This window comes from Haemaphysalis longicornis, unplaced genomic scaffold (assembly GCF_048455015.1).
Source record: "Haemaphysalis longicornis isolate Haplotype H1 unplaced genomic scaffold, Haemaphysalis longicornis Haplotype H1 scaffold_7, whole genome shotgun sequence".
Classification (NCBI taxonomy): domain Eukaryota; kingdom Metazoa; phylum Arthropoda; class Arachnida; order Ixodida; family Ixodidae; genus Haemaphysalis; species Haemaphysalis longicornis.
In genome coordinates, this window is record NW_027526422.1 from 35,609,929 (window position 1) to 35,622,474 (window position 12,546).

Sequence of the window (12,546 nt, forward strand, 5' to 3'; positions counted from 1 at the left end):
GACAAAGGAAAACATGCCCCACTTTCTTGTGTATGCAAAACCTTGCTCTATTGCAGTTAAACTATGCCTAAATTTTAGGTAAGCTCTACATACCATTTGATTTTCAGTGACAATAGATATGACATGAGACTCAAGCTGCATACTATATGCACTGGATCCTGAACAAACACTTAACTATGACTATAAATAAAAAGGTACAACTTATAAGAAGGCATAAAAACAGCACGATAAGTAATTTCTCTCATGACACTGCTGGCAGAAATTAGCCACAGGGATTCGCACCTGTCCAAATATTTATACACGAGATGTCGATACACCTCGTAGGAAGTGTCTTGTGCACTCACCCCTCAAAGGAATGTAAAAGCATTTCTTCGCCAATGTCATCGTAGACTTTGTCTTGGGAAGAGAAATGAATGTCCGTTGGCTGGAAGCAAGGAATGGAGTAATTAGAGTCACATGAAAGGCCAAACACAGCGTGCATTTCTCACATGTGCATTTTGTTTAATAATCTACATATCATACTTCAGAGGCAAGGGAAAATGTAATTCTCCCTTCTTTTTTATATTAGTCGATATAATCTTTGACAAGAATAAATAGTATCAAACCAAAATATCATGTGTTGTGCGATGAGATCTTTCAATAACAGAACTACAAATATTTCCTGTTAATGCAAGCTTTCAATTCTGTTTTTTTGTTGTTGTTATTTTGTTTTCTTTTCTTTTGGTTTTTTATTTTGTTTCTAGTTTTTAGTTTGGCTTTTAGTTCAGTTTAGTTTTAGTTTAGTTAATTTTTTTAGTTTTAGTTCGTTCTTTTTAGTTTTTTTAGTTAGTTTTAGTTTTTTAGTTAGTTTAGTTTTGTTTTTTGTTTTGTTTTTTAGTTAATTTCCTGTTACAATGCAAGCATGTGCTTCCTCAGTTTTGAACTCTACAGCGGCTTTGTCCAAGCCCTGGTGAAAGCACTAAAAAGATAGAAAATCACCACGTTACTGGGAGCAGAACATTTAAGCAATGTCTAATTAGTCACGTAAGAACGACTAAACTGCAGGGATTAGACTATAAACGACACTATATTAACCTGGGAGTAGGTGTACGATCAAAGTGTGTGTAGAGAGCAACAAAATCAAATATAAACAGAAGACACTTACGTCGTGGGACCAGTAGGAGTAGTCGTAGTTGAAACTCTTTGTCCCTTCCTTGCAGCCAGGAGGTGCCTTGGGATTAGTTATAGCTGAGGGGAAAAAGAATTTTAATCAGACTTCAATTCGCATTGAATTCGATGCAAATTATCACAATGAAAGTGAGAGTTGGGCTAGTAGCTGAAAAATCATAGCTGATAAATTGCACACATAAAAAAGAAAAGTGGAGGGGGAACATGCCAATCAGCACCGGCAAATAATTTATTCATAAAACAATGTATGCATACCACCATGAACCACCACATAACCTTCACACATCAGCATAAGTCTACACATTAATGGAAACATATCAGTCACATAACTAAGCTAAAACACTAAAACACTGGGTACAGCAAGTGAATTTCTCAACCAGATAGAGCATTCAAATGGCTCACGCATGCTAGCTGCAGTCTCGAAATATGCAAAGTCTCCACAATTCCACTACCACCCTAGCCATTTGACTATGGTGAGAGAATAGAACAACAGTTTTATTAAAGCCAGGAGTGCAACCACACAGGGCACAATGCACAGCGAAATGCACAGACGAATGGGCTTTTACGTTGAACAGGTACTACGTCAGCCTGACGATTCCGCACCGACTAATCCGACAAACATACTGTTCTTGGAATGTCACCTTGAAAATGGTGCTGCTAGCTGCAAATAAGGGGCACGGTAGAGGAGTGAAGTAGAAGGGGGAAGTGAAGCCAACCAATTGCGATAAAAAGATTTCTGTAATCCCTTACGTTCACAGCCTATCACACAGACTTGACAAAGTGCCCACCAAATATGGCACACGCGTCGCATATTCAGTGCACAACAAAGTCTGAAAAGTATGCCTGGATATCAACACAAAGTTTGATGACTGGGCCAAAAGCCATGGTAGGGAGCGCTTGATATATCTCACACATTAATTCATGTACTGTCAAAGAAATGTGAATAAGATCCTTTCAGAAGTGCTAAGCAGTATGCCCGTCACACTGGTGGGTGCTCAAATTTTAGGCTGAGAAAGCATACGTCCAGTTCAAAAGGTACATGCACTTAGCCATGCAGTGTGCCATGTATGATTGCACACTAAGTTTTGATCAAACTGACATTTCATTCTCTCATGTGCAACAGTCAAGAATTGGTTCATGAGAGTATTCATACGTTGTTCCCTCAATTAACTAACAGTTATCAATCTGCGCTTGTACCTAAGTCCTCCTTATTTATTTCCCGTTTTGGGTGCACAACTTATCAGTCCAAAATTAGTACATGCATTTGACATGTTTGAGAAGTTCATTCGTATAAAACAGCTTCCCCACACAGGGAAATCTAGAGGTTCAATGCCCACCCACCGTAAATAAAGGCGTGAAGGGCAATTTTGAAGAATTTTCATGAACAGTTAGGAACACTCCTTGCACAAATACACAGAAAAACCACTGTTCAGACAAACCAGCCCATGTTCTACAAAACCTAGCCATATTTTTACTAGTACTTCATAGGCGCAAGTCAAGGGCAACATGGTTTGCAGTGAGCCACGAAACGCAAACAGTAACAAAAAGCAAACCCTACCAAAATTACTTAATTGAAAAAATAGAAGCAGTGCAGAATCGGGCTGCACGGTTTATAACCAAGTCATATAACTTCGGCTCTAGTATAACAAAAATAAAACACGATCTTTCACTAGAAACACTGCATCTGCGCCGGCAAATCGCTCTCCTGTGCATTTTTCACAAATACATTCATAGCACCAGCTATTCCCCTTTGCGCATTATAACCCCTGTTTCCACATCACACAGATTATTTAACCAACGTAGCTTCTCACGCATGTACGGCACCACCAACGCATTTAATTCATCCGCTCTTCCACGAGCTATCCGCTTGTGGAATGATCTTCCTGATACCATCGCTATAGTGAACCATCGCGTTGCTGACTAACCCGGAAACATTCCGTCATCACTTGCAGATCCATTTTTCAGATTGAACAGGAATGATTACGTTCGCATCGGTTTTTTCTTAGTTTCGCATTGTGTTTTACTTGTTGATGTTCTTATTTTTTGTATAATTCTCTTGCCGTTGTTACGATGATGTGATGAAGTTTTTTATTTATTTTTTTTATTTGACAGCTTACTTGACTTGTTGATATCTGTATATGACATGACTAATTATTGTATAACTCTTGTTCGTTATTTTGGTGTGATTTCCTCCACAAGCCCCTCTTACTCAATGCCCTGCTGGGCCTGTAAGATACCTTGAATAAATAAATAAATATTGGCAACAGGGATGCTCTTGTCTATCCACCAACTGAAAGCACCAAGGCTACAGGAAAGTGGTTAGTATTAAATTGCGATAAGGAGTGAATCATCAAAAGATATTTAGTAAAGCTGTTGAGTGTAAGGGATTGGCATTCCTGCCGTACACATCTATGTCAGTCAGTCAGTCAGTGGTCTCGCAACGGCATGGCCTTAGCCTCACCTGTGGTGTTTCCGGTCATGGAGATGATGCACTTGCAGTCCCTGCTCGTCTCGCGGTTGTTGAAGGGCCGCACCCTCACTGCCACTTTCACAGACGACATGGCCGCCGCCTCCTCCTCCTCTCAGGGACCACGACGGCCAGAAGGAAGGAGACGGAAAGCTGGGGAGCTTCGCCTGCAGCACGGGAGGGATAGAGAGAGAAGACGACGAAGCCCTATTTAATGACACAAAGTAAAGACCTCACAAACACTTATCAAGAGCACGTCTAGACGAAGGATGACTAATAAGACATTTCGGTTGCCACACCGTAGAGCGAAGGTTAAGGCGTTTTGTGCTGCTGAGCCCAAGGACACGGGTTCGGTCCCGGCCACAGTGGCCGCTTTTCAGATGGAGGAGAAAGGGGAAAACGCCCGTCTGTCGAGATTTCGGCGCACGTTGAAGATCCCCGGACGGCCAAAATCAATCCGGAGCCCTCCACTATGACGGCGCCTCGCAGCAGCTTGGGCATGTTAATCTCTCAGAATTTTCGAGACTTCAGTTAGTGCTGACGCGGGTTTGTAGCTAGACCAACGTTCTTCAAATAACAAGCGCGGAGCCTTTTTGGGGTCCGCAAAGGCACTTCTAGAGCCAGCGAAGCCCGCGCTCTGCATCAAAGCTCCTTCCTGCGTTCACTCCCTTTTCAAAACCGCGGCGCACCAAAGTTGGCTTTGTCGCAAAGCACACTCCCTTCCTTGGCTTCCCCGCGCAACATGCCTCTTTCGGTTGCCCTTTTTATATGATTTCTTTACGATCAAGAAATGTGCATACGAGAAGCCTGATTTAAAACTTACTGGTAAGCGAAAAAATGGCAGGGTCTAGAAGAAACATTATTAAAATGAACGCAACAGCAATAAAAATAACTCTGACAATATGTCACGCGTCATCCTAAGGCAGGCTACACGGAGCTGCACATAATCCACCCTGCCCCAACAGGCGGAGGGCCCTTGAAACGTATTACAACTACGAGGATTTTTTACAATACTCACATGCGAGACCTAAAACACGTGTCAAGTTCAAACACGTATTATTTATCTTTAAACACACATCCCTAATCTAATACGTACGTGTATGCCCACTACACTGGAATTGAAGGAATTAACATATCGTTCCCAGTAGCACTGTGAATGCCATGTGAAACCAATAAACATCACGCAAAAGAATTATTAAGAACGGGTGTATTTCCCTTACTTATCGTTTATTTGTAATTTCCGGTACGCATGCAGGTGTGATTATGCAGACCGGCAGCATGTGGTTTCGCATTTATACATCATTTATTTATTCCTGCTTCATTTCCAAGGGAAACACTGCACGAGATATATCCCCTTGAATTAAATCGTATTTATAGTTTTACGCTGTATATGTATTTATCGTTCATTCGTTTTATAAGCGCGGTGCTTCGATGTATTTGTATCATTACTCATCCCAATTTATTTCCCGCTGGGTAAACTTTAGGTCAATAAATTGATGTATTAAAACAGATGACAGCTCGTATTGGCTGTATAATTGGTGTACATATCCGAAAAGCAAATTTGAGGTGAAGAAAAAAAAAACACCAGATTTTACTCCGGCCGTAACAGACAATAATTGTATATTTATAGGCGACGTCTGTTCCATGTCTAGCGTTCCAGGCCTAGATTCGAGCACGTACACGATCCTTGACCTTTGCCGCGGCATGTACGTCTATCCCATGCACAAAAAATGTATCCGCATCGGCCTCAGTGCGACCACGCAACGAAGTTTCGACCTTCCAGCTGTCATTACAGATGCAGCATCCGTGGCCTTGACACGCTATTTTTGAACTCAGGACGATGACGAATGCCAAAAGGCCGAAGAAATTCTGACACGGCACCTTCCACATCCCCATTGCGGGGGTCGTGCGATATAAAGAGATAAACGTGTTAGGGACAAAGTAAGGGACACGAAAACACGACCGTATGGAACGATCACCCCGGCAGTACAAACTCAACGAGCAAATCACTCTAGGCCTAAATAATTAGTCGCCCTTCCACTTCGCCTACAACAGGCGTCTGCTGTCGCTAAGTTGGCACGAAGAACAATCCTAAAGAAAACAATTTCGCAACTCAGCCGCGCCCGATCTGAGATGAGTCACGCGTCGTCGCGACGGAAACACCGAATAGGCAGTCGCACTGCGAAGCCATTTTTTCTGCATTGCTCGCGAGCGCCGCAGTGAAGGCGGCCATCTTTGAAACAAACAGAGACCAACAAAACGGCGTGGGCCGGCAGAGTGCAGTAAACAGAGCGCCTGCGCTTCGATGCGTTTCTCAAGCTGAAATTCTGGCTGTAAAAAAAGGGCTACCTGGATGGAATATAGACGACGCACACAGCAAAACAAGCCGGTAGATTATGTAACAGACGGCCATCCGATAAGAGCGGCTGCTGCATTCAAGGGCAGTAAGGCGGTGTTAGCGTAACGGCGTCTGCTTATGAAACGTGGAGAAGAGGAACTATGAGACGTTACGAGGTGCATAAATGTGATTGTCAATAGCAAACCGCCTTCTAGAAGTGCGCTCACGTAACAGTCGGTCATCACTGACGTTGCGAAAGTAAACTAAGCAAACTTCAAAGGTAAAATAAAATTACAAAAACAGCAAGGAAATTCAGAAAGAGATGCAGCCGAGACTGTCCGAAAGGTGCGTCACAAGCGAAAAGGGCCCAATCTGTGGGCTTACTCAGATACCAAGGGCGCTGGCAATCCATATGCCCCGCACTGCGTACGGTTATGAACAAAGTGAGCGCATATTCTACGAAGGTTTTACTCGGGTTACCTCACAAACTACTTTTTCGTTAGCTACACTATGAACTTTCAGTCAAACGGACGTGACACAGGCTACACCTGTACATGAGAGTTCTGTTGTCCGCGGTACGGCAGTATAGAAAACAAGAACATAAGCGACAGCTCGAGCGTATTCATAACGGCACTACCCTCTGTGTGCTATTCACACGAACGTATACGAAGGCCGGGGTCGTGAAAAAATAATTCCCCGTTCCGCCCCCTCCGCGCAAACCATCAATTAGACTAATTACGGCGCTCCCAGGAAAGACAGCTAGCCCAAGCGTAGGCATAACTCCATTGTTCACAAATCAATATACCACCGAACGTAAGATGTCGATTTGTGACTACTGCACCCACATCTTTCGGCAGCCCGTTTAGATAACGTACCGTCGCGATAATAGGCGAATCGATTCTGTCGTAGTCAGGCAGAGGCCGCACTAGCCCGGACAACGAAAACCAGCGCTAAGCCTAAAACCCGCAGCGGCGAACGCGTCCTTCGGCTCATCGCAAACTATGCAGACAGGTAACGGTACGGGAGATAGTTCCGAGAGTTCCGCGTCAAACCCGAACAGCAGACCTGAGAGTTTTGAAAGGGAGGCAGTTAAAACAACCGCGGAACGAAAGGTCAGAGCGGGGCCGAAAACATTGGAGTCAAACGGGAAGCGACCTAGGCGAAAGGCAATAAAGCAGCCGGGCGAGCCAGCACGGACCTGCGTCGGAGCGGCGCGGTGTCAGGGACGTCGACGGGTCAGTGTGGAAGACGACATCGTGGAGACGGTGACATCCTCTGGGCGTGCGTGCGGTGGGCGATCGAAATTCGACGGGTGGGGACCGACGCGGTGCAGAAGGGTCAAATCCGAATCATCCTTGGGGGAGGCAGCCCACGGTGGCGCCTAGGCCACAGATGGCGGCCCTGGAGTCAACAGCGCCGGCCGCAGCGTTCCCCAATATGTCTGGCCGCCCTCTCCCTCAGTCCCCACTCTCCTCCCGAAAACCGACAGCCCTCTCCCTATTCCCCTCCTCATTTTCCCTTTAGGACCCCAAAGAGGACTAAGCGGTGCGCACGCAGGGACAAAGTGGAGGGGACGCTCCTTATAAGCGGTGTTCAACGGCGGCGCTCCAGCGGTAACGAGTGCGGTCACCTCGAAAGGCGCGTTCTATGTTCCACACACACGTATTTTATTTCCACACATTTCATAGATACCTTCCTTGGAGGGTTTACAGTCCCCTTTCAAGAAAGATTATCCTTCGTGACTGGTAGATTTTTGTGTGAATTACTTTTTCTCCCTATAACTTCGCAATTGTAAAGAATATTTGATAATTTGTTCCATGACGTAGCCACAGCCGCATCATTTTTGCACTTTTTTTTCTAACTCTTAACCATTTGCACTCGTACTGCGCGATTATATTATATACTCGTACTTCGCGATATTATAGTTCTCATTTTTATTTTCTAACACTAGATTCGCTCCCAGCGCTTAAGGGCCAGACACATGTGCGGAGAGCGACGCGTCTTCGTACGCGTTTTTCCTCTTGGAAACCGGACTGGTGGCGGTCGGGATCACGCACGAAGGCTACAGAGGCGTTCGGGATCACGCATGAAGGCTACAGGACCGGTTTTGGAGAGGGAAAAAAAGCGTGCGGAAACGTATCGTTCTCTGCACATGTGTCTGGACCTTTACTTGGCTCGTTAACGATGATGAAGCACGTTTAATTGGAAATTTACCACGAGTCCTGACAAGCATTACCACGATGGGGTGCTTTTACCGTTAAAGCGTAATCGTCTAGTTCCCACGAGAAGATGTCATAACCAGCGTATGTTCGTACCCAGGCGCGGTAGGACATCAATGTGAAAACCGCAGCCGTCCGGTCCGTTTGGGAAAACTCAACTCACCGCGCCGCTAGAACGGGGCGAGCACAAAGGAAAAGAGGAGAGGGGAGAGGGGCATAGTCCGTGACGTCACCGGCAGCCTGACGTCACCGGAAGGCGTCGGGGAGCGGAAGACGGGGCAGCGCGTCCAATGAGATTGGCGCAGACCGATCAATAAACGTCGCGGGCGGTGTTCGCTGGCTGGTAATACCGCCTTGATTCCGCTGGAACCACGAAGATGCTCTCCGCCGGACATGCATATTAAATGAAGGCGCGAGCGCGCGTGTCCCGTAGCGATCGTCTTTCTTGGGCAGTCACGTATGCACCTTGAGCGGAAGGGATGAGATTGGCATTACGCGCGCACACAACGGGGCAGGAGAGCCGGCTACGACGACGAAGAGCCCGGTGGGGGGAAGGAGGAGAGGGGGGAGCGTCGGCCTTGACGAAAACGCCGGCAAGGAAACGCGAAGACCAGCGTGTAGAGGAGAGCGGTATCTGCGTCAAACAACGCGCTCGCCTAATTATCCTTTCGTGTGTCCCAAGAATGGAGTGACGAGATCAACTGGTCCAATTTCACCGAGGTGAACATAAGCAGAGCGTAACTATTGGTCTTTGTTCGGTGCGATGTCGGGCTCGGCTTTCTAATTAATGTTACGTAATATAGCGTACGTGGTCATTAAGAAAAAAAAAAATAAGTGAAACGCTGCAACGTCACAAAATGCGATCCTTTTGGGAAGAGCTGGATGGTCAGCGCTTTAGCGCATTTAAAGCTACCCAACGTGGAGCTAAAGTAGCGGCAATGACATTGTTTCGCGGTTAAAGAATGAACAAAACTATTGAAATAGAGAGTCTGGGTCACATATATAAATGCCGCTATGGCTGACTGAACGCTTAGAAATGCGAGGGCCTCGGGAAAAAATAAAAAAAAAACAGGAAAATTCAGCAAGATAATTCAGTCCTTTTCCTTTCACGAAAAAAAAATCATTCAAAATTTCCAGAACAAAAATAGAAGCAACGCAAACTTCGCGTAAAATATGGGGAATCAGCAACGCCAAGTACATAAAACAAGCGCGAAATGCGGTAAAGCTAATGACTAAGCGTACGTTTGCAACCTAGTAAACACTCATTCGGTCGTCCGTCCGTCTGTCTGTCATTCACTTATACGCACTCATTCAGTCACTCACTCACTCACACTCACGAACTCGTTCACTCACTCACGCTGACTCACTCGCAGTCAGTCACTCCCACTCACTCACTCACCCTAACTCACTCTCCCTGATTCACTCGCAGTCAGTCACCTCTCTCTCTCTCTCTCTCTCTCTCTCTCTCTCTCTCTCTCTCTCTCTCTCTCTCTCTCTCTCTCTCTCTCTCTCTCTCTCTCTCTCTCTCTCTCTCTCTCTCTCTCACACACACACACACACACACACACACACACACACACACACACACGCACGCACACTCTTTTAACGACGAAAAAAGCCCACATGGTTGCGAAGTAAATGACCCACTTGAATGCACTTCTTGCTGTTCTTTTGCAGCAAAGCGCGATCGCATTCCCTTATATTTATCGCCGGCGCTTTATCGGCGCCTTCCAGCCGTTACAGCGAAGTCCTATACGTACGCTCCGGACGCGCGATGCCCGGCCGGGAGAGTCGAAGCTGAAATGTTCGCAACGATACAAGAACGAAGCTTCAGCGACGACATAAAACCACAAAGCACGCACAAAGACGCGGCGATGGAGCAACAAAAAGAAAACCACAAACGAAAGAGGTCTTGAATAAAGGAACGCGGCTGCGAAGGGGGCCGGAACTGGGTCAACAATTCCCGGCACTCTAGATTCCGCCGATGGCGGCGTCCTGCAGAGACTCCCATAGAGCGGCCGCTGCCGCGGCCTCTTCTTGCCTTTCATGCCGCACCAACTTCCTGGTGCAATTTGACCCCTCCTCCTACCACTTTCCGCACTTATGACTCGCTCTAGTTCCACTCCCACTGCGGCAGTTTTCGGTGCTTATTACTGGAGAAACTTGTCGGCTAACAATGTATGTTCTTCTTAGCACCACTTCAAGCGTTCTACCTCGCTTAATGAAAGCGTGATGAAAGAGCACGATTGGCCCCATTACCCTACCCTGTCGTAATAAATTTGCATCATTAACATACTTTTGGTAAAATAAAGCGTGGCTCGCTATTGCGAAAGCGATCTAAATCTACGGTGACGCAATTCTTTGCGCCGCGTTATGCAACAGCTATTATGAAACGCTTTGGTGAGAACACGTAAACAATCGGCGACCTGGTGTGACGTAAACCGTAAACTAATTAGCGTTGCGGAGAAGCACAAAACATTGAAATGACACAAACCATGGAACCGACCGAAAGATATACCGAAGCCAGATGATAAACTAAACAGCGTCGGCTTTAATGCCATTCTTTTCCACTAGGCACACAAAAAAACTAGATAAATGCGATAGGAGAACGGTGTTGGCGGAATGCGTGGGAAGAGATCGAGGCGGCCGCCATCAGCAGCAGTCTCGAAACGTCCAAAGAACATTATCCGTTGTCGGCATGACGTCCATGCTCCGTCCGACGCGCTTCTCCGCAATGCGAGTCACTACCAGGCAGAGCACGCTTCGCAGGGGCTTTCCCCTTCTCACGGCTGGATGGAGGGGACGTGGCGTCGAGTGGCCGTATCTCGCTAAACGAAGTTGACAACACGTGGCTCCACGCGCAACGGTTCGTCGAGAATAGCAAGGTGGTTATTTGGGGCCTCACGTCATCTTCGCCGTTTTCTTCTTTCTTTAACGGTGATACCTGAGGGACTTGAGAATTTTCGCACAGACTGCAGTTATGAGATGTAATCTAAAGCAGGCCCCCGAACCGGGAAGTCATCTGAACCGTTCCACATTCATTTCTCTTCTTCGTGCACTTCGCGGACTTGACTCAGAACACCAAGCTGCGAAAACTCCTGCAAGATTAGAATTAATTTTGCCTGCTATTGGAATCGTTTCACATTTGGCTTACGTGATGCAAGTTCGCGATCGCAAATCTATTATAGCTTACGTTTCATATCATGGGTTGAACAGGACCCCTGAGCCAGACTACCACAGGTTTCGCAGGGAAAAAAGGCTGTTGCAGTCTCGCATGCGCAAACTGACCTTGACATCCTTGATGATGATTGTTGGGTGTTTTTGGCGCAAGGCCAGCTAGGTACAAGAGCACCAAACAAAATGATGATGACCTTTGAATGTTAATGGCGCAAGGCCAACTAGAGCAAAGAGCGCCAAGAAAGTGTTTTGATGAATAGGTGACAACTAAAATTGGTTAGAGGGAACACAAATATAATCAATTAAAGACTATGAGTACGGCTGGTGTACATGGCCAGGGTGAAGACCAAGAGTGGTTAAAAGATAAATAAGGTTGCTAGTGTATAGGACCAGTGGTAAAACTATGGGTGGTATGAGATGAGCCATAAAAAGTGAACTTCAAGCAGAAACTTAAAGGTGCGCTGAACAGAAAACATGGCATCGTCTCCTAAAAAGTATGAGGGATGTAATGGAATACGTTGTCTGTAGAGTTCTCTGAAGTGTTTGCGTCGTGCAATGTCGAGTGCCTTGCATTGAATGAGAATGTGTATCACGGATAGGCCCTCCCCACACCTGCTACACAGGGGTCTTGGAGATCCCGTGAGCAGGTGCGGGTGCGCTACATGTGTATGGCCCATCCGTAACCTAGCTAAGGTAACTTCAATGTGCCTGTTGTGTGAGTCAGTAGTGTATTGTCCCAAGTGTGGTTTTATTACGTGTATTTTGTTGTCTGTCTGTTCGCTCCAGTCTGCTTGTCAAGTTTTACGGAGTTGTTGTCTGATGTGTGGCTTGAGGTCTGTGTAAGGTAGTGTTATGTTTACTGTGTTTCGGAGTGCAGCATTGGTGGCCATTTCGTCCGCCACTTCATTTCAGCTAAAGCCGGAGTGGCCTGGCAGCCAACACTCAGTCACCCCAAGGTTTGAAGAATAAGCTAGCATAATTGATTTGAAGATAAGATTAATGACGCGGTTTTTCGATGACTTTCCGGATGGCAACGCACGGACGACGCGCAGCGAATCTGTATAGATGATGGATTTAGGAATATGATGTTCAACCTATGTGACTTACAACCAGAAAATTGCCATATGCCTCTGCCGTAAAAATACTTGTATTTACATTTATGGTTCTACCTACTTTAA

General features: G+C 46.1%; 1 protein-coding gene across 9 annotated transcripts in view; it reads right to left on the reverse strand.

Moving 5' to 3' along the window:
- Unc-104 (kinesin family member unc-104) overlaps positions 1 to 12,546 on the reverse strand; it is a 104,239-nt gene that overhangs the window by 47,184 nt on the left and 44,509 nt on the right. For 8 of the 9 annotated variants that reach the window (XM_077676725.1, XM_077676728.1, XM_077676726.1 and 5 more), the window contains exons 2-4: positions 3,629 to 3,801; positions 1,145 to 1,227; positions 345 to 424 (exon numbers count right to left, since the gene is read on the reverse strand). In XM_077676725.1, the coding sequence (XP_077532851.1) occupies positions 345 to 424; positions 1,145 to 1,227; positions 3,629 to 3,728 (263 nt within the window). In that variant the 5' untranslated portion in view covers positions 3,729 to 3,801. Of the gene's footprint in view, positions 1 to 344; positions 425 to 1,144; positions 1,228 to 3,628; positions 3,802 to 7,170; positions 7,402 to 12,546 lie in introns of those variants that run through there. The other variant, XM_077676721.1, reaches the window with a different exon arrangement.